At 36.9% G+C, this 26,226-nt stretch overlaps 1 protein-coding gene across 5 annotated transcripts in view; it reads right to left on the bottom strand.

Moving 5' to 3' along the window:
- Nucleotides 1–26,226, bottom strand: part of git1 (G protein-coupled receptor kinase interacting ArfGAP 1) — a 100,966-nt gene that overhangs the window by 47,705 nt on the left and 27,035 nt on the right. For all 5 annotated transcript variants that reach the window (XM_039757185.1, XM_039757186.1, XM_039757183.1 and 2 more), the window contains 2 exons: nt 1,776–1,909; nt 249–361 (listed from right to left, as the gene is read on the bottom strand). In XM_039757185.1, coding sequence (XP_039613119.1) covers nt 249–361; nt 1,776–1,909 — 247 coding nt within the window. The remainder of the gene's footprint in view (nt 1–248; nt 362–1,775; nt 1,910–26,226) is intronic.

The following is a 26,226-nucleotide window of genomic DNA, read 5'->3' as shown; positions in this document are numbered from 1 at the left end:
CATAGAAATATACAGATAATATTTGTAACATTTGCACAAAGTAGTCAGTGTTCAATCTTCAAATTAATATGTTCATAAACATTTATGTTAATTAAATACAGGAAGCCTTAGCGGTCCAGAATATATGACCCCAGCTAATTGGTTGGAAGAAAATGACTTGGAGGATAGCTCAAGGTATGATGAATGGCATATATTTATTCTACTTTTCTCCTCAGAACTATTCAGAATGACCAACAATAGTCACTTACTGAACTTTATCCTGGGGATTGGGCTTTCGACGACCACTCTGCACCTGTGCTGGATCCAAGAGAGAATGTTCCCAAATAGAATTTGCTCCATTGCTGGCCAGTGTTTGCACCATCTGGCAAAAAAGAAGATTTTGCTTAACATAATATTAAAACTCTGGAGGTTATACTTACTACAATGCGCAAAAAAAAGAGGCAAATGACTAAACATAAACTTCATCCTGGAGCGTTATAGCTCCTTTCACATGAGCATTTCTACCTGAGCTAAAGACTTTTCAGCAAGTACTACAAGGTTGGAAGCAAGTTAATGAACTGAAATAACAAAAGTGTAATCTGGTGAAGATTCATTTTATTTGTCTTTATGTATTTTTTTGTTATTGTGCACTTTAATTCTAATCTATATGATCATGTACATAAATTAAGCAATACGAAAAGAGCAAGTTTGTTCTTTTCTATTCAAGACTGCAGTGAGCACCTCTGTTTCTAATTATAGTGGGAAAATATTTTTATTGACGTGTACATCTAAATCCACTAAAAAAAGTATTGATATTTAAAAAAAAAAAAAAAATGCAAGGGTAAAAATGAAAAGAACAAAAATCTGCTGATTGTAAAGAATACAGTCAACTTCATAAAAGTTTAATTTTCTAATGCACTTATAAAATATAAATCTTTTACATGTAATAACACTTGACAATTCACTCTGGAAGAAAATAAATTGAAACTATAAATAGAATGTACAGTGATTTGCATTTGCAAAATGTACATTTATTGGTTACTGAATTACAGCATTAACTGGAGTACTGTTAATGTATTCAGAGCTCCCTCTGTGCACTCCTTCAAAAATTATGTTCTCCCAGGCTAATTTCAAATCATTTTAAATTCTACCAAAATACGTTTTTTGTAATCATATGTAAAAATGAAAGAAGCAATTGTGTTAACTGAGTCATCACATTTTCGGCCATGTACATACAAGTTCCCTTTAACTGTTTTCCATTTTGGTAATATGGAAAAATGTAATGAGTCTGATGTGCACTTTTTATCCTATTTTCTAAATTACAGTGGTCAAGTTAAGATAACTGAAAATGGGATCTAGGACAGCAATAATGATAACACCATAAAAAAGCCAAACAAAAAGGGAACAATTCAAGCCTAAGGCACTAAAGTAACGAAAAAAGCACTAGCCAATGCCAATGATCTTATTCAGTAATTTTACTAAAGGTAACACCGATATGCCCCTCATCACCCTTTTTTTTTTAGCTTATTTAATAATTTCATTCTAGCAGTTTTTTTTTTTTCCATAATCACGAGTCTATTGTAGGAAACAGCTTCCAATTTTCATCTGAAACACATGCTTTCCACCAATAACCTGTGAACACTTTTATACTCATTTTTAAAGCCAAAAAAAAAAAATAATCAACTTTCTACATTCATTAAGAGTCAAACCTAATAACTGATTTCAAGGCCATGTTTTCATCATCAAATTCTCTTATTCACTCATACAATTTCCAAATTTCACATATTTTTATATACCTGAAGCAATGAGGGTGGCCAGCCACTGTGTCGAAGATGCTTAACAATAGAGATGTGGCGTCCAAGACTTCTGTGCACAGAGCAGCATTCATCACATATTAGCACTCCACGGTTAATAGAAGCCCAACCAGGGTCTGTAAAATACGAAGGCAAATTAGTGTCTTAGAATCTTAGTGCTTTAAGATTAAAAAAACTAGACGACAGTCAAGTCTTATGATCACGTCTTCATTCTTCTAGCACTCAAATAACACCTGTACCTCACAGCTAAAAAGAACTCAGCTTCCATTAGTCTGTGTCACAACAGTGCCTTGGGGACTTAAGCCAGTTTTCCAACCTTTCTTCACATAGGTTTGTGGCCCTGCCAGCAATTTAGACCAACCAGATGCTACCCAACTAACCTTTTCTTTTTACTGCAGCTGTTCACAAGCAAATAACAGGAAATTAATGACATCCACAGGGGACAATTGTCCAACATTCTTAAAGTAACTGCCAAAGTAATGTGGCAAGCCCCTGTAATTTTTATACACTTATCTGATCCCCTTATATTAGACTACAGTAGAAACAAATTAAAAGCACTAAAAACAAAACAAATGTTTATTTAATTAGACAGAATTTAGCTGTGATTTTCCTACAGAACATTTTGTTTAAGCATCAGCTCTTCCTACACGGTTATGTAAAAGCTCAAAATCAGTAAAAAAAAAAAAAAATGGGAGAGGGAAAACTTACAGATCTTAAACGGATTTTTGAAGCACATACTACTTTTTAAAATGCAGAGACAAAAAATTCACACATTTCAACTACTGAAAAAGATGAATACTGTTCTTTGAGTTACATTTTTGGGAAATTAAAAAAAATAAAATAGTACAAAAATCATGCAGAGAAGCTAGACCTAATTATTGTAATACATTTATATTACAAAAAACAGAATAATAAACAAGTACAGACACAGATTTGATTATTTTCAACTTTTTGTATAAAGGAATCACAGATCAGCAATACCAGCAGTGAATTAAGGGTTTAGAATGTGTGCAAAAATCCAGTTTCTATCAGTAAATTTATTTAGAGTTTCTAGAAGAGAATAATATATTTGTCTAATTGTTTAACCTCTTACAGTTTATGGAGGTGAATTATTAAACATGGTAAACAAGTCAACTATATTTTAAAAAATTACAACTATATTTAATAACAATGCACATTAGAAAAAAAAATCTTTGAGCTGCCATATTTCTAGATGCAAAAAACATAAAACAGCTACAACTTTGAAGGACTGAAGACTGCCAGTAAAAACTGTTAAATAGCTAAGTACACAAAGAATAGCTCAATATGGTCCATACTTTTATATATTGGGAATAAAAAGGAACTAAGTAACTTTGTAAAAATAAATGCCATAATCCCTATTCCACAATACCTATATTTAATGGAACATCATTTGAGAGGATCAAGTGGATACAGTACAGACAGACATTCTCTGAATATATTTATAGTTCAGTCCTGAAAGAGAGGATGAATCTCTCAATTACCAATTCATTGAATGAATCATTCAAACTGTTTTGTTATACAGTGTACGTTTAGAATTCTCAATTTTGTTGTTGAAGAGAGCCCAAACTGAATTTTTGGTATGAGCACATTTTTTTCTAAGTAGGTTTAAAGAAAAAAAAACTTTATTAACTAGGGTGGCAGTAAGATTGAGAACAAGAAAACTGCCATCTGTTGGTGTATTATCAAAGACTAGCCAACCCGCGGCGTAGCATACGCCGCATAATTATTTATCGATGTGTGAACACTTCCTGAAAGACACAGTTGTCCAAATGGGGAGGGTTTGAGGATACGCCTGTGAGTGAATAAAAGATGGAACTCTGGAGAGAGCAACATACAATTGTCTGTGACTGAAAACTGGTTTTGGCATATACAGGCATATCTTTTTGAAAGTTTGGCCCTGTGGCTTATTAATTGTCACTGCAAACGCCAATCTAACAGGAAATTGTCTGCGTGTAAAAGTAAAAGGTAAATTTGAATCTGATGGGGTCAGGGAAATCTGGGGAATAAGGACAGTTTGTGAGGTAGCAGATGTGATATTCTTACACTCCAGAACATTGCGGTGAAGGTTGGTAACAAAGTCTAGTGCCATTACAGAGATGGATCTCCTCAACCATGTGCAAATCCATTCAACACAAACATTTGTCTGCAGCCACGCTAATGTGACGTCACCTTCCCACGATCCTCTTACTGAAAAACATTTACAAACGCATTTCACACTGGAATTTCAACGCAACAATTGCTCAAAAACCTTCATGCTCCAGAAATATCTCAAAGCACATTTAAACACACACTCCACTGAACAAATGCATTCCACACAGGTCTTTCAATGCACTATTTGTTCAAAAACGTTCCGACAGCAGAGATATCTCAACGCACATTTAAAATCACACTCCACTGAACGAATTATGCAATGTGAACATTGCCAGCAATGCTTCAAACAACTCGTGCTCTCAAGAAGCACTTACAAACTCATTCCAATTCCTTTCAGTGTCAACTCGCAAACCCCATGCACAGTCATCACATTCAGTTTTACGCTGCTTTTCAAGAAGATACCGCCATTCCTGTCCAAGAACATAACATTGGCCTACCTACTGCTGTATGTACTTCTAGCAATGATCTTCATTGGCCATCAGAGGAGTTGGCGGGCCTGGCCCTGTCATGCGTATCCCATGGTCTTACAGTTGGCAGGCGGGGCTCTGTGAGTTGGCAGGCGTGGCTCTCTGTCTTGCGTGCCCTTTGTGAATGGCGGGCAGGGCTCTGTCATCCGTTCCCCATGACACGGGAGGAGGGTTAGAGTGGGCGGTCGGGGCTCTGTCGTGCATACCCCATGGTCGGGTGTCTTTGTCGATTATCTATATAGGAAAGCAGCCGGAACCGAAAAGAACAATGAAAAGTCAACGGTGGACGAAGGAGGAGGGTTACAGTTGGCGGGCAGGGCTCTGTCGTGCATATCCCATGACGCGGGAGGAGGGTTAGAGTTGGCGGGCGGGGCTCTCTTAGTTGTCTTGCGTGCTCTTAGTGAATTATAGATATAGATTTTTGTAATATTTTGTAGTAATGGAAAATTGCTTAGACTTAATTAATGCATGTAAAACACAGCAAGTGTTAAGAATAATAAGTATTTAACTTGCTAATTTTAAACTGTAGCATTTTGTTTTTTGCCTTTTTAAAAAAAAAATCTTCATTTTTATTTAATTAAAAAAAAAAACATGAGTCAACTATTGGACTTGGAGTATGCAAGCCAGTCCTGTGACACAAAACTGGATTAATCTCGAGTATTTGTATTTGTTGCACTGTATTAATCCCAGAAGGTACAAACATCTTTAAAAACGTAATGAACAAATGTTCTGTTAGTTATGTAGACATTTTTCTAAGCATCTGTGAGCACAAACACTATATCATATTGTGTATGCCTTCCAATTTTGAGACTTATCTCTAAATATATAAAAATTAAAAATGGTAACGGGTAATGACACAAAACCTGATGCAACAAAATAGTGCAGCACATACTGAAAACAAAATGACTAGAAGTGCAAAAATATGAAATACAGATGGATTTCCACGTCATTTCAGTCTATCTGTACTCCTCATGCTTGGATGCATTTCAATTTGGGGGGCGGGGGGGGTTTGGCGCTGAGGGAATGGAAGGAAACACAGATGATTCCAGAAATTTCAGGCTCAATTAAAAACAGCTAAATCGTGATGTAATAGTTCCTTATACTCTAGAAAAACTACTTCATAGATTTCAGCTTACAAAACATGGCTTTCTAATACACTATTGAACTAAAAAAAGTGGGTTTGAGAATGCTGTATTAAATCAGAGGGATCTATCTATTCTGAAATTTATAAATGCCTCAATATACTTCTACAGTTCCCTGAAATGTGAGTTATACAACTACACTGTTGTACTAAGGATTAAATAGGTTCTTAAAACAATACAACTGTACATGAAATATACTCAAGGACTTTGAAGGTAAAACTAATTATTTGACTAAAAGCAGGAGTGAAATGGCAAGAACAGATACATTTCATATCAGAACAATTGCTAAAATTATGCTTCATGTAAAATACCCTAAAGCAAAAACACAGAAAATCGGACAGTTTTCCTCAGAAGGTGTTAATAATGGTTAAAATTGGTAATTGCAGACTTTGGTGGGGGTAGATATTTGGTTTAAAGAACTTGAACTTTCTTTTTTTTTTTTTATTAATTTTATTACAATCCATACATAGCAATCAAGTTTTTACAAAAAGAAGAATTATGTTAAGAACAGATCGACTTGAACTTTCTTATAAAATTTTAAAAGCTATGATACTAAACAAAAAACAGGATCACACGACAAGACTAGGAATGAGTGCAACAATTAAACTTTCAGAAATGAGTTTTGTTGATGCTGTCAAATAGAAGGAAACTAATTAATTAATTCCTGTAAATTATATGAATTTATGATCAAGAAGAAAAACATGCAAACAGAAAACATTAGTAGCCTGGAGACAAAAAACATACACTTCAGCTCAAAGCTACAGTCAAGTGCTACTCAAAATATATTAATATGTATAATATATTACCATGACCTCCTCATGGTAAGTGGCAAAGCAATGTGTTTAAGAGGAAGTATAGGAAATATTTGAATTGGTGTATTGTTATGAAGTCTGAACACCTTTAATATCTGGTAGCAACTGCCGAAGACATCATTTGCAACATTTTTAAAGTTTTGTTTTAGAATTCACAGCCAATGCTGCAAATGTATTGATAATTCAAACACATCCTTATAATGAACAGAACCTTCCATTTTTTCAGCATAATGCAGAACAAGTTGCTATATTGATGATGTTTGGCTCCCACTTACAGTAAATCATGAGAAGTTTTACAAATAAAATGTGACTGCTCAGTCCGCAAAGCTAAATTTAGTTAGCAAAGACCTTGGTTGTTCAAATAACAAGAATTTGCAAAGTCAGCCCTGGAGGACATCTTTAGTGGTCTTATACAGCTGCATTCATGGTTTTTACTTGCTCCTTACTATCAGTAAGATGAAAAAATGGCAAAGGAAACAGCAATTCTCCATCTAACCCATTCCCATTTATGCCTGTGTATATCCATCATGAATTGTTTTAATAAAATGTTTGGAAGGAAACTGAATAGAAACAATGTTAGAGTAAAAATTACTAATCCACTTCAAGATATAAACCATTTGGATGATATCCTCGGGAAGGGAAAAAAAAAAAAACCTATAATATAAGAATGACCCGACATGGCAGAATGAAAACACTAACAACCCATAAAATTAAACAACATCTGTTATTGCCAAGGATTGGTTTCTAATTAAGAAAATGGATTGGAACAAAAACCTGCATCCAATACAGCCCTGCAGGACTGACTTTGCAGACCCCATTCTATAGTAATTTAAACGGGCAGGCACAAACACATCCTTACCTCAGTAATATAAAAATAGTTCAAAGACATGATAAACTGTTACTTCCACTTTTCTTTTGCTTTCATAAACATACTTCCAAAATGCAGTAGGCACATTTTTTATAATTGAAACCACTGCTGCTGCTTCAAAGTGACTGTATTAGGCAGGTTTTAAGAGTTTTGTTTTCATGTTTAGATTAGGTTCCAGTAGACTACATTTTAAACAGCAAGGGCAGGCACGTTTTTTTGAAAAATGTATAAAATATAATTTACATAACATAATTTCCACCTGCCAAAACAATGTGTACAATGACTGTGAGAAAAAAAAGCTTCAAACTGAAAAACACTGAATTAATCCTTTAAGCAGGGAGAAATAGTTTAATAAATGTCACGCAAAATAAAAGCGCAGATCCTAAACAAAGGGTATGACATATTTAAAAGGTCTACAATATGTTCTTTGTGTAATGTTCATAAAATGCAGATTCAAAATAAAAAGATAGCCTAGGTTAGTTATCAGTGGTGTTGATTTACAAAATTTGCCAAAGCATTTTACAAATATGATGTGTTTGCAGATGACCTTGTTCACAAAATATTTTCCTTCAAAATCACAGTGCAGCTAGCTTAGACAAAAAATGTATTCTTCCCAACCTGAGGTGGTTTGCAAGGTGTAAATGACAGAGCTGTAGCAACCATGTGCAGAAATTAAACAATGTGCCCACTTTAAGTTTACTCCACTTCACCTTATTTGTGGCTGCTGATCTGCTGCGCACATGCATGATGTCACTACTTGGTATGTACTCCATGAATGTGCTTAAAAAAAAAAGCAAACTTCATCATCTTCATTTGAGGAGTATGCTAGCTGACCATAATGAGAATATTAGGAGTACTGCCACCGAGCATTTGACACCGATCCCTGTGCACTCGCACACTTGCTGCTGAATGGGTAATTTTGTATGCCAGCCAAATGCATGCGTAATAAGTCAGGCAGTGTGGTTACAAGTCAAAACAAGCCTTAAAGGAGTCCTCCCACTCCCAGAGTCAGAAAACACATAAAACTCCACATATATTAATGACGAATGTTTCTATCTTCTTGGTGTAAGTAAAAAAGAAAGAAAAAAGTGTGAAGCATCTGCAGATAGAGTATCATTGGAAATGCTCCATCTAAAACTTTAAACCATGTATTGTGCCAGTCCTACATCGCTGCTTTGTGGCACAAAGATTCAAACTCTGTGAGCACAATGACATAGTTGTGTGTGTATATACACAGTCCCTGACAAAAGTCTTGTCACTTCTCTATTTTGTAGAAACTCCTGCTATTAACCTGACTTTTAATTAATCAACTGGTGTTAGAAATAGCTCATATTAAAAGCTAAAGCCCTCCCAAATGATGTTTAATGCACTGAAATAAATTAGTTTCACTGAAAAAAGATTTATCATTTAATCAAGACAGAAAGGTCAAATTTGGGCAAGACAAAAGTTTTGTCGCCTATATAGAAAATGAACAACTTTACTGCAAATCCAAAAATATGTCAGCAAATTAAGTAGTGGTGCTGTGAGATCCAAATTTAATATCTTCTATGACTTCCATGAGCTTGAAGGACAGCATCCATGCGGTTTGACAAGGATTCATACAATTTATTGATGAAGTCATTAGGAATAGCAAAGAAAACAGTCTTGCATGCCTCCCAGAGTTCATCAATATTCTTTGGTTTCGTCTTCCATGCTTCCTCTTTCATCCTACCCCACATATGCTCAATGATATTCATGTCTGGTGACTGGGCTGGCCAATCCTGGAGCATCTTGATCTTCTTCGCTTTAAGGAACTTTGATGTGGAGATGGAAGTATGCGATGGAGCACCATCCTGCTGCAGAATTTGGCCTTTTTGATGGTTGGGAATATAAGAGGTAGCTAAGATTTCTTTATTATTTTAGACTATTGATGTTGCCTTCCACCCTGCAGATCCCTCACATACCCCCATACTGGATGTAACCCCAGACCATGATTTTGCCTCCACCAAACTTCACTATTTTCTGGGTAAATCTCGGCTCCATGCGGGTTCCAGTAGGTCTACTGCAATATTTGCGGTGACTGTGGTGTAATTCAACAGAAGATTCATCTGAAAAATCCACCTTCTGTCACTTTTTAGCAGGCTGTGGGCCTTGGCAAATGCCACACGGTTTTTCAATTGTCTTTTGTTTAGTGCTGGCTTATGGGCACTGATTCGACCATGGAGGCCATTTCGAGACAGAATCTGACAAACTGTTCTGGTTGACACAGGGACTTCAGGTGACCAGGTCTTGTGGAGCTCTGCTGCAGTGGAAAATGGGCTGGCCTTGGATTTTCGAGTCAACAAATGGTTCTCTTGAGCAGTTGTCTTGCGGGGTCTTCCTGACCTGGGCTTGTCAAAAACGTCTCCAGTCTCTTCAAATCTTTTTTTTATCCTCTGAACTTGACGCTGAGACACATTCAAGGTGTTTGCCACATCAGCAGTGGATTTGGTCTTCAGCCTCTTGATAATCAACACTTTAGTCTCTAGTTGCAGTTGATGTGAAGGTCTAGTGTACTGGGGTTCTTTTTATACACACCTGAGACCTATTTGATCCATTATTAGTCACAGGCGAAGCGCATATTACAAGGCGACAACACTTATGTCTTGCCTAAAATTGACTCAATGGGCTTTACCAAGCTGTGAATATTAGAATACTTTTTGTCAGTTTCGTTTTGCGCTGAAAGATTATTACAAAAGCTGATGGGATTAAAATGACCCATTTCTTGTAACAAAATCTTGATTAGAAATATATTTTAGCGGCAGTTCAGGTCAATTAGTACACAAGTGACAAGACTTTTGTCAGGGACTGTACACACACACACATATACATACATATATATACACATACATATATATATATATATATATATATACATATATATATATATATATATATATATATATATATATATATATATATATATATATATATATATATATATATATATATATATATATATATATATATATCTCTCCAACTTCCGTGTAGGTAGAAGGCTGACCCCATCTTCACGAAATTTGGTAGGTGGCTTCCCTGTGCTAACCAAAACCGAAGTACATATTTATTTCAGTGGTATGATGCCACTGTCGGCTGCCATATTGAAGTTTCCAACGTCACTAATTCTCCAACTTCCCGTGTAGGTAGAAGGCTGAAATTTGGCAGGCTCATTCCTTACAGCTTACTTACAAAAGTTAAGCAGGTTTCATTCCGCCTCCCACATTGTTGGCTGCCTGCCTATATAAGGCCGTCCGTCTCTCCGGTCTCTACATTTCCTTCCTTGCTTCGCCACGGGATTCACTGTCACTTACCGAGTGATTTCCATGCCCAGAGATGGCACCTGCCTTTTCCATTCTCTTTGTTACATATTGCACGGCCATATCAGGCTCACTCTTGATATCCGGAGGAACATTGTGTCTTATGTATTGAATGACTGGGACAGGTTCAAGGTGTGGACTGATGATGGTACAGGAGATAATTATACTACACAGGAGCACTATAAGAGTGAAATGCTTAAACCCTTCACCTATGGTTCCGCATGCGAGTTGATGGCTGCCACTGAATTGTCTGGTTGTCGCTTTGAAATGTACCGAAATGGCCAAATATATTACACCTTTCGACAACCGCCAATGCCTCTTAAACATCTTGGATTCACAGGTGACGATTTGAGTAGTGGACACTTTGATGTTTATGAATGTTTAAACTCTCAAAAGCTGGATGCGAAGTTATCGATGAAACCGGTTGTATGCTTACAACGCTTGACAGATGCCGAATGTCGCTTCAACACAAGTCCTACAAATACTGTCGTAATTAAAACAAACCATGAAACTCAAACCGATTATGACCGCAGCAATCCAAGCTGTGAGATTTGAGACAAGATTACTGTTCACATGGCCAACTGTACATTGCATGCTCAAGAGTAAGCTCAGCGCACAGCTTGGTCATATTACAACCGGAGGGCCGAACTCACAATGTGGTATACAAAGAGATCCTTAACAAATAATTATTGGTATATTTTCCCTCAGTTTAAAAAGGTTTCATTTTCTTCTTAATAAACATTTTAAGGCAGTACTTCGCCGCTGCGAAGCGTGGGTATTTTGCTAGTGTGTGTATATATATATATATATGAGAGAATACAGATGTACAGTTTTGCCCAAAATAATTATAAAATAATAATTGGTCAAGCATTCCTAGCCCTCAGGGACATTTAAAAGACCACTGCACCATCAGAATACACTCGGAACTAATTCAGTTCCTCCTTCCCTACTGATGTCGATGCATTCTGCAGAGTTCAGTGAAGTTTCTGAACACTTTTACAATTTCAACAAAGGCATGCCAAAGCAAACTCTGTGGGGGTTCACTCATTACTAGTTCTTAGCTTGCAGTAATGGGTAACAAACATTTTCAGGTAATAATAAAAAATGATAGTTTTAAAATATGGGGTTTGGTGAGATTAACTGCTTATACAGCAGAATTGTGAAAAGAATATGCTGCCGAAAATCCTTGCAGTAGACTTTCCCAGCAAAAAACGTATATCAAAGTTGAAGAGAAATATGTATGTACTGCCAGGAGTTACATTTTACCGTCCTGAATCACAGGAATTATCATGAACAGTACACTTTGTACAGAATAGTAGCACAAAAATGCCCTTTCTTCTTGTCAGACCGAGTCAATGCTCATACAGTTCCCAGCCTCTAAGGGGTGCTATGGGAGAATAATGCATATGCAGTTAATCATGCCTGTCCTTTTCAGAAAGGTCACAACTGAATAAATGTAAAACTATTTGACAGCTGCAGAACGAAGCACACTGCAGTAAATCAGACCACATCAGACCAAAGGCTAGATGTCTGCTAACTTCTGAAATGCACATCACCATCCTGCAGCGGTTTTGCTCAAATGCAAGTATTTTGTACTTAAAGAAGCAAAGCAACCATTTTATAATTTCTATTCAGTTTATTTCTCTGATATGCTTGCCTAGGCATGACCAAGGTGCAAGATATACTGTGTATACATATATACACACACATAATATATATACTGTATATATAATATATATATATAATAATTTTATATGTGTGTGTGTGTGTGTGTGTGTGTGTGTGTGTGTGTTTGTGCATCTTACTGACAAGTCTTACTATTTGAGAAGCAGAATCAAAAAATACAAGCAATTTTGATAAGGGGACATATAATTCAACATTAACTATTTGATAGATAGTATACTACAGAGGAAATTACAAATAAGAGCAATATAATAGTAGATCACTATACTGTACAAATCAATTAAGAAACACTACAAACTTTAGTGCCTTTCACAGAATGCAAAAAGAAAATACAAGTAATTCGAACACCATTTACTTCAGTGTATTTTTGCTTAATGCAATCTAAAACTTAGTAAAAGTAAAAAGTACTGTATAAAAAAAGAATTCATAATATGACAGTTAACATTTTATAGTTCCTTTCACAATGATAAATACCACAAATGTGTGTGCAACGGAAGCATTGCATTCAATTCTTTGTATAAATTTGATCATACAAGAGTCTCTTAATGAATGTCACAAAAATAAACAAACAACAGATAAATAATTTTATGATAACCTATAAACTGGTTCCAAAATAGGGCTGGATGATACAGCAAAAAAAAAACAAAAAAAAAAAAAAACACTTGATTTTAAGATTTATAGATGACTTATACTGTATACAGAAATCATTCCTAGAAATACAAAAACATATAACTTTATTGTTAATACTAGCAAAATACCCGCGCTTTGCAGCGGAGAAGTAGTGTGTTAAAGAAGCAATGAAAAAGAAAAGGAAACATTTTGAAAATAACGTAACATGATTGTCAATGTAATTGTTTTGTCACTGTTGTGAGTGATGAGTGTTGTTGTCATATATATATATATATATATTTATATGTATTTACACACACACACATAAACATATATATATATATACATATCTATACATATACAGTATATATATCTACATATATACACATACATATACATACACACACACATACACACAAATACATATATATATATATATATATATATATATATATATACATACACACACACATATATAAACATATATACATATACATACATATCTACATATATACACACACAGCTATTTCAGATCAGTGCAATACGCTGCTTGTTAAAACGGATGACTCCGCTCTTACGTGCAAGTCTGCGTGGATATTATGAACTATCGTATTTGTTCAAGTTCTATTTAAATTTTAAATAGAAGGAATTTTTATTTAGTCGACAGAAATATCTTTGGTAGGAATGGTAAAAGCAGACAGGAATATTATTCCTGAATAAATCAACTCAAACCTTAAACAACTTATAATATTTTGCTCTCCATAAAAATATATCCTGTCTAAATTATACAAGTTAGAAATAAAGTAAACGTTAAAAGAACAAACATTCAAATTTCTTTACTCTTATGTAATTTTATATAAAAATAAACTTAGATTTTAAATATCCCAAAAGATTTTGCTCTCCATAAAAATATATCCTGTCAAAATTATACAAATTCAAATATGAACATGCTGCATAACAAAACCTGGAAATATAAATAAAATGTGTTCCTTTCAGCAATAACAAATCAAATCATTCAGTTGTCTTTGCTCATATGTCATTTTAGAGCTGGACGCCTGGCATCTTTTTGGCACAAGTTCGTTTATGTTTGGTGTGAGGTTCTGTGTTGTGGAGATTCTCAGGATGGATTGCAGGTGCTCATCAGTGAGGCGACTCCTGTGTGCTGTTTTGTTAGTCTTTATCACTGAGAAGAGCTTCTCACACAGATATGTGCTACCAAACATGCACAAGGTTCGAGCCGCATGTAGACGGACTTTTTGTTCTTCAAAGTCACCAAAGCGCCGTGCAAACTCAGTCGCGCGCTCAGTTTATCAGCAAAGTGCGATTTGGGAACACCGTAGTGACGACTTGGTTTAACATTACTTGGCAACAGGGAAAGTGGGGCAAATTGCACTGGTGCATTTGTGTCTCCCATAAAAGCAGCTTCACTTGAAATCACTTTGTGATTGTGCACGGTAAAACGTCCGCTGAAGTGTCAGATACTTATTTAATTATTCTGCTTTCTGTATCTTCTGCATTGCATTCAGGTTACCCTGATGTTTTGTCTCATAGTGCCGTCTTAGATTAAATTCTGTAATTACAGCCACATTAGCTCCACAAATGAGACACACGGGTTCAGTAAACATATACTCAGCCTCCCATCGGTTTTAAAGGCTCTATTTTCAGAATCAACTTTTCTCTCAGCATCGTGTGAGCTAGCTTCGCAATAACTTGCAGCATCATAAGCTAGACTTGATTAACGCGGTAAGTGTTGGCAAGGCAGCTGAAGCGCTGCATTATGGGATCTGTAGTTTATTGTGTTACCAGCGCTTCATATACCTGGGCCATTAATAACAATAATACAGTATATAAAATGATCTCGGGCCGGATATAATTACGCCGGGCGGATGTGGCCTGTGGCCCTTGAGTTTGACAATATGGACTAAATAGAACTTGAAAAGATATATTTTTCAAATGTGATCGCGCAATTCAGATAGAGTTGACGCAAGCACTACAGCCTGCATCCTCCCCTCGCTCTTACTTTTTTACCGTTCATCTAATGAATACACTGAGTATGGCTTTACCAAAACAATCATTGATGGCGAATAAAGTATCCATTATTCGAGTATGTAGATCGGGATATATATATACATATATATATACCCGTGTATCGTAGCAGAGAAGTAGTGTGTTAAAAAGCTAGAAAAGAAAAGGGAACATTTTAAAAATAACGTAACATGACTGTCAATATACAGTATTTGTTTTGTGAGTGTTACTGAGTGTTGCTGTCATCAAGGATTTGATTATCATTATTTCTTTCAATCAGGTTCGTATTTGTAGGATGTGTTGTGTTCAAGTTACATTCCGTGTTTGTCAATCGTTGTAAAGATGACAGGTTTCTTTCATCGATTCGTTTCTTACTGCATCAATAAACAGCTCGTCTTCTTCTTTATCTGAGACCTGACACACTGCATGCACGGGTTTTTTACACTGTCTTCCTTTAGCGGGACATTGACTTTTTCCACCGTGTGCTTTGTTTCCGCAGTAGCTGGATTTATGAATATGCTTATCAGACGCTTCATATTTTTGCTGCCTTTTCAATTGTGTAATTCGGTTTTGTTCAGCTCTTTGGAACTGTTGCTTTTATCTGTGCACTGCGTCAGTTCACGTGAGCCGCTCGGTGTACATGCATCGAAGGTTCCCAGCTGTGCTGGTGCCATCTCGTGCTATGTCCATGGCTGTATTTAATGTTACCTTAGTCCTGGCACTTAAAACTTTCTCTCGCAGTTTCGCTGAGTTTGTGTCAAACACCACCCTGACCATCTCATCTTCCTCTCCATAAACACAGTCCTTCACCCGTGAATATTTAGTGGGAGTTTGCTATTGGATTGCCGCTGACGGACGGCCTTATATGGGCAGGCACTAAATTACAAACGCCAGCGGCAGCCTGTCTATGAACTTAATTTAAAGTGTAGGTTTACATCGTGCTTTGTTTCAGTAGCAGAACTCATGAATATGGTTGTATATGTCACTTTCGCTTCGCTTCTTATTGTTTCGCTGCCTTCTCAATTATATAATGCATGTTTTCTTCAGCGCTTTTTTGAGGTCTTCCGGGTTTTCTATGTACTGCGTGATTACGTGGGAGGCGTGATGATGTCACACGAAACTCCGCCCCACGGCGTTGAAGCTCATCTCCATTACAGTAAATGGAAAAACAGCTTCCAGTTATGACCATTACGCGTAGAATTTCGATATAAAACCTGCCCAACTTTTGTAAGGAAGCTGTAAGGAATGAACCTGCCAAATTTCAGCCTTCCACCCACACGGGAAGTTGGAGAATTAGTGATGAGTCAGTGAGTGAGTGAGTGAGTGAGTGCTTTGCCTTTTATTAGTATAGATGAAAAGGTGCAAAACAAGAGAATGTGTTTCTGAACAGACCTATCTGTAATGTTTTATTATTTGTCTTTATATATGCAGCTTTCTTCGTTCCTGTGTCTCCACATTCCTTTCACACCACTTACAGGGACCGTTCCCTTAAATTTTCTGGAGTTTTCTTTGCAATTTTTCTTTTTTTGCTGCCCTTGCTGCACATTCCTATACCTAAGGCATGTTTCTAACACAGATACATAAACAGTTTAGCTTACAGCGCACACCAACCAGCTTTTCTCCCCTAGTGTAACTACTGGTCCTTGTGATGAGCCACTTGTACAGGAGTCTTTTCCTCCAAGTGTGCTCTGATAGCCCTTAGGCCACCCATTACAGACTACCTGCTCTTTCTTTCCTGTGTTAAAGCACTGTGATGGCCAGCTCCTGCGTTTTCTTTCTCCCAGCCACTGACAAGACATGCCCTCTTACTAACGTACTCACACTGTCCAATAGGATTTATAACAAGTAGCACTTTTTGTGCAGTCCATGCTGAAGAAGGACAAAACACTTTTGGCAGATGTTGGTTGGGGACCAGCTTTAGCTTTGTCCCATGTCTTTTCACACTGGTTCCATTATGTGGTTTCTGTTTTAAGTGCTGAAATAAACTGAATGTCCAACCATTTTTAACTGCTATAGTCTTTTTGTAAACTTCTCATTTTACATTAGTTTGTTCGACATCTGATCTTTCATATCTGAACCAATTCTACACAACCAACTTAACATTATTGCCTTTCTTTGGAATGAACACAACAGAAGCATTGCTCAACGTATTCTTCGCATTAATATTGCAATACCATTTCCTTGGCGTGAGGAACAAAAGTGAAATAACACTTCACTGTACACAAATCAAACAGGTTCATTTCTACCAACAAAACACTCAAAGACACAATAGCATAATCCTTAGATATTTACATTGTTACGGTCACAGGAGATGCAGTCACTTCGGTCTTACTTTTCTTTAAACAACTTACACTTTCAGCATCTGCTTTCAAAGTCACAGCAGTCAATGGGAGTTTTACATGTCTCCTTTCGAGAGGTTCCTATCAGCTCTGGCACTGCAAACAAATTCTTCTTGCTACACACAGCCTAACTCGTGGCAGTATCATGATTCAAACTGAAAACAGTACCAGTACCCCTTGACGCCCAATTTTCATCCCCAATCCCTGACCCTTGGCATCTTGGTTGCTGCTTTGCATCAAGAGTAGATTGATGCGGCTTCTCTGTACACACAAGTGCTGTTCATCATCTTTTTTCATGCCCTTTGTCAGGACTCGACTCTTGATGCAGCCACTTTGTGGAGATCTTTGGCCAGATCACTGCAATATGTTTTGACTGGACAAACGTGACCAGCAGATTAAACTAAGGTATTTTCCTAAATGTTTAACTACTGTATACCAATTGGTTAAAAATGTGATTAAAACAAATATAATTTTAAAGCATTAATTTGAATTAAACAATTTATCTTGGGAAATCACAAAGTCCTAGCTCCAGGTGAACCATTCATCAACCAGAGTAGTGATGGTGTGAAGGGATGAGGTTTGAAAATGGATTAAATACACCTGAGGCAATAAAGCAGATGTAAAAAGCTTTCATTCTACAATTAAACAAACAGATACAGTGCATCACTATACCAATACGTTGGGGGTGCTGGTGTTGGTGAAAGGTGAAAAGAGCTGTGCATACATTACTAAGATGCACTCCAGCCATCAATCATTATGTTGCATAATATCTTACAGATAGTGCCTTTTACATTTAGCCTACACTAGAATGAACCATTTAGTCACATAATTTAAAAGTACTTGAGGCAAGCACTGAAGTTTCTAGCAAGGTATGAATTAAATTTGGCACTGGGGAGAATAACACTAACACAGCAGACACGTGAAGGATGGGAAAGCCTAATGAGGTTTCAGGTAAGACTTAAGTATTTTCTAATATTTTGTTGCCATGTTTTACAGCTTGTTATTGATGTTTTAAGTAGTATACTTGTGCACTAGATTGTGTGGGCCCTAGTGGGTAATGCCCTGGACTGCCACATTTGTTGTATTCATTTGTTTTTCATGGTACTTGAAAGTGGCAATGTGCTGCAATATTATTACTACTATGCTTGAGCACATATAGTAGATTTCCATTTCCTGACACTCTACAACTGTATGTGGAACTACAGTTCACTACCTACTGTAAGTTCAAATTGTCAATATGTAAGTTTTGAAACTAATTGTACCCTTGATAAAGTACTGCATTCTAGAAGTAGTCCCAAAAGAGGCAACAAACAATTCAAAAGAACAGTAAAGTGTCAATCAAAAAATACATATAAAGTACAGTATAAACTATGTTTTTATGTCTTGAAGAAAAGTAATTAATGATAACTGGTAATTATAAGTGTGCTCCTTTATTCAGAGTGTTGTGCTTGCATCAAGTTGGGGCTGAATTATTGTGTTAAGTTTTACATTTTTTTTTTCTCCATTTTCTTATTTTTTTGTTTATTTCTCTGATGTTTTTTCTACATTGATTTTAAAGTCATTTGTTCTAACCAAAGAAAAAAATCCCATGTTCTATGTTCCATCTTAGGATGACTGATACCTCTAATGCAGGGGTCCCCAACTCCAGTCCTGGAGGGCACCGGTGGCTATAGGTTTTCATTCTAACCCTTTTCTTAATTAGTGCACTATTTTTGCTGCTAATTAACTTCTTTTGCATTAATTTTAATTGACTTTTTTTTTAAGATTTGTTCCCCTGAATTTCTTCACCATTCCTCTGAATTGCTTCATTTGTTTCCTTAAAAGGCACCCAAACAGAAATAAAATATGAAGTGAGTTTAGCCATCAGAGACCAACTAAGTCAGGGCCTCAAACTCCAACCAATTTCACTCCAACCAGTTGCCTAATTAGGCTCTGATTCTTGTCATTAATTAAACCCGTTCTTTAATTCCATGGCTTGTTGCTGCTCTCATTGTGCAATAGAAAAGAGAAAATCAACAATTTCAGAAATGTATGCTAAGAGCTCTGTTAAAATGTCTTGAGGACCTGAGCGGATCAGCATTCCTGAGACCTTCACCTTTCTTTACTTCCAGATATTGTATGATCAACACAGTTTGCTGGTCATATTTTGGTTAATTTTGTATCTCATTATTGTTTGACTTCTAATTAAGGAAAACGAAACAATTAAGGGGTTTGAGTCTTTAAGAGCAAGTCAGATTAAAGTAATTCAAAACAAGTTAATTGGCAGCAAAAACAGGTCACTAATTAAGTGTTAGAATGAAAACCTGCAGCCACTGGGGCCCTCTAGGACCGGAGTTGGAGACCCCTGCTCTAATGTGTCCTGTGGCAAGTGTGGGTGAATGTCTCTTGCTATAGAATGGCACCCCATGCAGGATTTCCTTCTTGCCCAACACCTGTTCCTGAAGTTTTGGCGTCTGCATTACTTTTCCTAGATGAAATGGGTTCAGAACATTGATGAAGGGATTGAAATATAAAATATAATGTAGTATAGTGTTTATTTTATAAAATATGCAATTTTTAAAACAACAGTGCAGGGGTGTGGAAATCAAATTTATTTCTACTTGTCCACGGATAAGTAAACTTAGAAAATCCACTTGTCCGCCAGTTAAATTCACTTGCCCATAAACAAATAACAAAAGTGAAAAATAGTTTTTGTTCTGATCTCTTTTATTGATACCAAAACTGCCTTCCATTTTAAAACTGAAAAAAGTTCTTTCAGGGAGTAGTATTTTGCCACCTTGCTCTAGAACATTATATAAAAGATTCCCTTATTTTAACTGGCTAATAAACAATGCCATTATAGCTGCACTAGTTCTTTTTCCATATATTACAGTTACATAACCGAACACTGTCCTGATTCATTTTCTACCATGTTGTTCAGCTTTTGTCTTGCAACATCTTTTCCCCCAAGAATCTTTACTATCTCAGACAGCATGGGCTGAATGCTGTTCATTTCTGCTTGAGCTGAACTGCATGGTTCCTGGACTGAGGGTCCTGCAGTAGTGGATGCTGACGACTTTTCAGGTTTTTTATGAATGATGTGCCTGTTGCCAGTTGACAGCCAGAATTCCACAGCTGGTCGTGGGTCAAACTCTTCTAAAGAAGCAGCATTGAACAGCCTAGCATAACACTCAACCTCCGAGCGTTCAGCCTTAGAAAACGCTTTTTCAATTGAACCAACTTTTTGTCTTACTTTTAGACTCATGTCTCTATCTGACGTACTAAACCCCCAGTTCATATCCTCCTTCTTTCTGCACATAACCAATCACCACACGATAAACGTCTTTGTGAAATTAAAACTAGTTATAAGCTTAGACCTCTGAATGGATGGCATAATTAAACATGTATAACAATTTTTTTTTTTTTTAATTCTGAAAACTCTGAGGTCTAGGTTTATATCAAGTTTTGATTTCACAAAGGACGTTTATCGTGTGGTGTTTGGTTATATGGAGAAAGACAAAGGATAGGAACTGGGGGTTTAGTACGTAAGATAAACACAGCAAACATCCAATAAAGAAAGCCTGCTCAGAAAAACATCCATTGAATTCTGCGTTCGTGTCTCCGACCTCCAGATCACAAACCCAACATTTACACAATATTTCAGTTAAACCTGTGCGATACCCATTCAAATATCCAGTTTTTTGGAGCCTCGTCACACCTGCCATAATCTTCCCTACACTGAACGTAGACCTGAGGACCCCTAAATGCAAGGGAGCAGCACTACAGTCACGCCACCGTGTCCCCCGCCACCCATGTCTAATACATGCTTTAATGCATTTCATCATGAAAAAGATATCAAGTATTTATCTTAGTATTCTGAATGTTCATTAAGCAGGAATATCATGAAGTCAATGTGTGGCGATTGCTGCCGCCACTTCCTCAGTGCAAGAGGAAGTCAGTTTAAGAAGCGCGCAGAAATTAACAGCTGGGTCGGGGGAACACTTAATATAAAGCATTTAATGTGCTATATTAATTTATGACGGGGTTTGAGAAAATCTAGTAAATTAAACATTCATTTTAAGATGAAATTTAGTTTGCGACATTCTACTGATAAACTACGAGAATAAAGTGGAAATGTCGACTTTAATCTCGACATTTACATTTTTTTTTGTCTTCACGGTGTCCGTATTTTTTTCACCGTGGCCTTAATACACTCCCGTAGGTTTTTCAGGGCCTGTTGTGCCAGTTTTAACCAAACAATGATCCATTTCTCATCCGCGACGCTACTTGTTTCAGTTTCATCAACACGCATATAGCAAGAACAACGTGCTTACCACAGTGCATTATGGGTTATGCAGGTAATTCCTAATGACGTATTCGAAATTCCACAAGATGGTACATTTCCAAAGAAGTAAATATTACCGATGTTGTCGGGAAAAAAATAATCGCGTCAAAGTGAAGATTTTTATTGATATTTCATAACATTTGGAAACCGTTAGAATGTTTTCTTCTTTACTTTTAATAAAGTGACAGCGCGAAACCAACTTGTTTTATATGAAAATTTCGCTAATCAAAAACGATCTATAGACAGCTCATCAAAATTGATGTCACGCAATAAATTTCTTAACTCCTCAATATACCACAACCTACGCGAAATCGCAAATTTCAGGAAAGATTAACTGCCTAACAAGCTTTATGTGGAGAAAACAATTGCATTGTAGGTGAAATGAGCGCATTTTATGTAGAAAAAATGAATTTTATCAATAATATATAAAAGTTATCGATTATAATGAAAAATCAAATTACATCATAATGTCGGCATGAAAAAAATGACCGCATCTCCAAGCGTGTAAATAGTAGGGTAAAATACTTATGTAAGACCACAAGAGTGATTCCCCTTTGAAAAATCAGCCGTCATTTTGTAAACAATACTGAATACCAATTTGAGACATGAAGAATATAGCTAAGTAGACTGTTTCCATACGAAGTATGTACCCAACTGTTTAAAATTTGAAAGTAGTGGTAAAAATGTGCCCTGCACAGCACATATAATTCTTTTTTCTCCAGAAAATTGCACTTGTCCACGGACAACTGAAATAGAAAAACACGCTTGTCCGACGGTCAATTTACCCGTGTCGGACGAGTCGGGCGTTGGATTTCCGCACCCCTGCAGTGATAGTTATCCATTTCAAAATATGAAAAGCAACAACTCTGTAGTCTTCCGCACCTAGACAATTTTTGTATTATACTATTACCACCTGTTTTGTTCACTAATAAAAAAACACATTATCTTCCTTGCTTCTTTTCCTTAAAGAACTTCAATTATGACTAATGTTTATTTGTCAAAAATACAAAACACACACACACACTCAACAACTACCAATTCTACATCTCCAAATGAAATAACAACTCAAAAGAAATCCCAGAATTATTTGAAAGAGACTGTGGGAGAAAACCGGAAACTCGGGTTGAAAATACTCGACTAATCCTGAAAGTAAATATGTAAACAAGGTTCTGAAACTACATAAAGAAACTCAATAATCACTGCTTATTTCAAAAATTTACAACATAAATTGAGTTTAAACATTAGCCCTTAATCGCAAACAGCTTCCATCTTAAAGAGTTCAAGTGAGTGAACCCATTAAAGTGACATTGCCCTTTAACTGTTAAAATTCCTCATTGTAACTTGATCTAGCACAACTGAAGGCTAGATTTTTTTATCCTTACATTGAGACTGTGGAAAAACTTCTAGAAATTAAATGTTATACTTTTTATTTTAGTGAAAATCATCTAATAAAGTGGCATAACATACTGCCCTATGCTTGTAGCACATCCTTTTATGGCCACCATTTACTTGGTACCTGGCTTCTGGGTAGGGGGGGATGACTCAATGATGACCGACTTTTGTGCAAATGACACAAACACCGCAAGCTATAGTCGCTAAACCTGAAAAATGTGAATTTGACTGCACACATTTAAATTTGATAGGGTTGACAACTATAATACTTGTAACATACTGTATTTGCGTTCTAACAGACAGAAATTTTTATACTTTCTAATTCTACGGTTTGAATTACATGTTGGTGCAGTAATTACTTTTCATAACCACAGGTCTACTGCAGGTCTGTATCATACATCTGCACCACTCTTCAGAAATCTGGTCATACCCCCAAGCAACAGCAGGATCAGAAACTGCCGTTTCACATGCAGAAAAAGTTAATAAAAAAACCTGTTCAGGGCTCAGTTACTAACACTCAACATTACTGACCACCCACTCATTAATAATCCCAGCCCAGCATTCTGATATTAAAAAATAACACTACAAAGAAATAAATATTTAAAAAAAATGATACTACAAAGAAATAACATTTACTTTACAATACAATCCCTTGCAAACAACAAAAACATTTCCAAAATAAAGCACTAGGGTGACACATTAGGTTACACAATAAAATCACAAATACTAATTGATTTAACAGATGTACAGTTTATTAATAATAATAAATGATACATTATTTATATATCACCTTTGCCATGCTCAAGGAGCTTCACAGAGGTTCAGAAGGAAACAGCAGGTATATGTAACATTGGATACAAATGTTTCCAGAATAGAACACTAAAACTGATAGATGCAGGATGCACAAAGCATTAAATAGAACAAAAGATAATAAACCAGGGTAAAATACTAAATTCAATACTAAAAGAAAAGCCTAGCAGATAACACCATTTGTGATATAACAAACACACACACATTATACTGTGCATCTGGGCAGAGAGGAAGACTGAAGTGGGGGCAGAATGTCAGGTTAAGTTAAATGCCTTCCTGAAGAGATTAGTTTTATGTTGTTTTTCAAAAGAATGAATTGAGTCAGCTGATCTAATTAATTTCGTGAGGTCATTTCAAAGTTGCTGGTTCGTGTTAGGACTCTTGTTTTGAATCAACTGGAGCTGTGATATAAGATTAGAAGCTACGGAGTTAGTAGGAAGTAAGAATAATCAATGTGAGATAAGCGACCCTAGGATATGTTGCAGAGGAAAAAGTAAGAAAGTTTCTTAATGTGGTTTATGTGGACAGAATAAGAAAGGAAGGAATCAAAAATGATACCAAGACTCCTTGTATCAGAAAAAGGTCTGGTGAGATCACCATCAAGAGTGAAGGAGAAGGAGCTCATTTTCTTAAGTTGCCAATATGCAGTAGTTCAGTTTTGTTGCAATGTTATTTTTCTGCTCCATCCAGTTGAGCATCATCTGTATAAAAATGATAACGCAATCCTTACCTATGAATGATATGGCCAAGGGGAAGCTCTGTTATAGCGGGTCCGCAGCTTAGAAGGCCAGTTTTTAAATAAATAATCGCCGCACTCACGGCTTAATATATATAATCACCGCACTGGTGGCTTAAAGAGCAGTTCTCGGACGCAATGTGGTGCGGGCATTTCCTCACTTAAGTACACAGGTGAGGAATCGTCTGCATCCATAATTGTTGTAGGGAGCTGCTAATCGCCACACCTGCGTCACATTCCCATTATAAATAGGAGAAGTGCAAGCACGGAGGGGGAAAAAAAAGAATGAATAAGAGAATGGAGGTTAGAGGATGAAGACGGGGAAGCTGAGAGCCAGTGTGGGTGTGAGCGAGTTAGCCAAAGCAGGATCGCTGTAAGAAGGAAGGCAGCTGGGAAGTGAGCCCTAGCAGGGTGTTTGGCCAGCTCTCGGGGGCAGACGGATTGGGTCACTCCTGCTGAGTTTTACAGAGGAGCAGGAGTAGCTACAATCGAGAACGGCTTGCCACGTAAGGCAAGCGGGAGTTGGAGGCTTGGGAGGTGGAAGCCCCAGTGTGAGCACCCTGGTCGTTGGGGAACTCAAGTCTTGGTCTACCAGAGCCCCGCGGAGCCAGGAACCAAAAGGCTTCCAGACCAATGGGGAAAAGTCAGCTGCACACAGGGCGACTCCCCTGGTGCACAGCCCGGATGGCAGAAGCAGGGGAGCCGCCAGTTGAAGGTGGCACCAGGTTTTGTTTTTAAAGGACTGCTTCAAGCCAGTATTTTAACCTTGTTTTTAAAAGGATTTATTTATTGGATTTTAACCTCCACATTTTCAGTTTTTAATAGATTATTTATTTACTGACCTTTTAGAAACACAGCACTAATTTTGGGATTTTGCTTGGATTTGTTTTGTTGGTTTTAAATAAAAGCACTCTTGCACCTTTCACCTTACCCGTTGTGGTGTCCTCATTGTTCAGCTCATCCGGTTACATTACCAACGTTGTTGGGTTCAGGGGTTCCCAAAAGTGAAGTGGGAGCGTGAAGCTGAACCCATATCATTACAGAAGCATATAGATACAAAAGAGCAGAGGACAGAGCTCTTGTATGACTGGCACTGAGTTGGATCTGCTGTTGCCAAGACTAACAATCTCTTACCTGTCAGTCAAATAGGACTTAAACTACTGGATGACAGTGCCAGAGACACCCAGCATGTTCTCCATTCTGGACAATAGAATGTCATGTCTGACACTGTTGAATGCTGCATTAGGATTTAACAGAATTAATATGCTAGTTTGTCCAGAGTCTTCTGCCATAAGCAAATGATTGGTTACCCGAAGCAGAGCCGTTTCACAGAGATGCGGAGTCCTGAAACCAGACTAAAAGGGTCCCATTATTATAAGTTAAGTAAATGGTGAGTTGGGAGGCAACAACACGCTCAAGATTATTTGACAGAAAAAGTGAGAGATGGGCCAAAAATTTTTTTAAGACTGTCAGCATCAAGACCAGTCTTATTTATTTATTTTAACATTGGAGTTATAGAAGCAAATTTAAAAGTGGCTGGCACAAAACCAGTGTCAAGGTATGTATTTATTGTTGTTGTAACAATCATGATTAAGGCATGAAGGTAGGATTAAGACATGTGGTGGGGATGGGGTCCAGTACACAAGTAGTCCGCTTCATCTTACAAAGCTGGTCGTTAAACACAGAGTGACAGGTGAAAATCTAGACAAAAAGTTGGAT

This window comes from Polypterus senegalus, chromosome 6 (genome assembly GCF_016835505.1).
Source record: "Polypterus senegalus isolate Bchr_013 chromosome 6, ASM1683550v1, whole genome shotgun sequence".
NCBI lineage: Eukaryota > Metazoa > Chordata > Cladistia > Polypteriformes > Polypteridae > Polypterus > Polypterus senegalus.
This window is presented reverse-complemented; position numbering and strand designations above follow the sequence as displayed.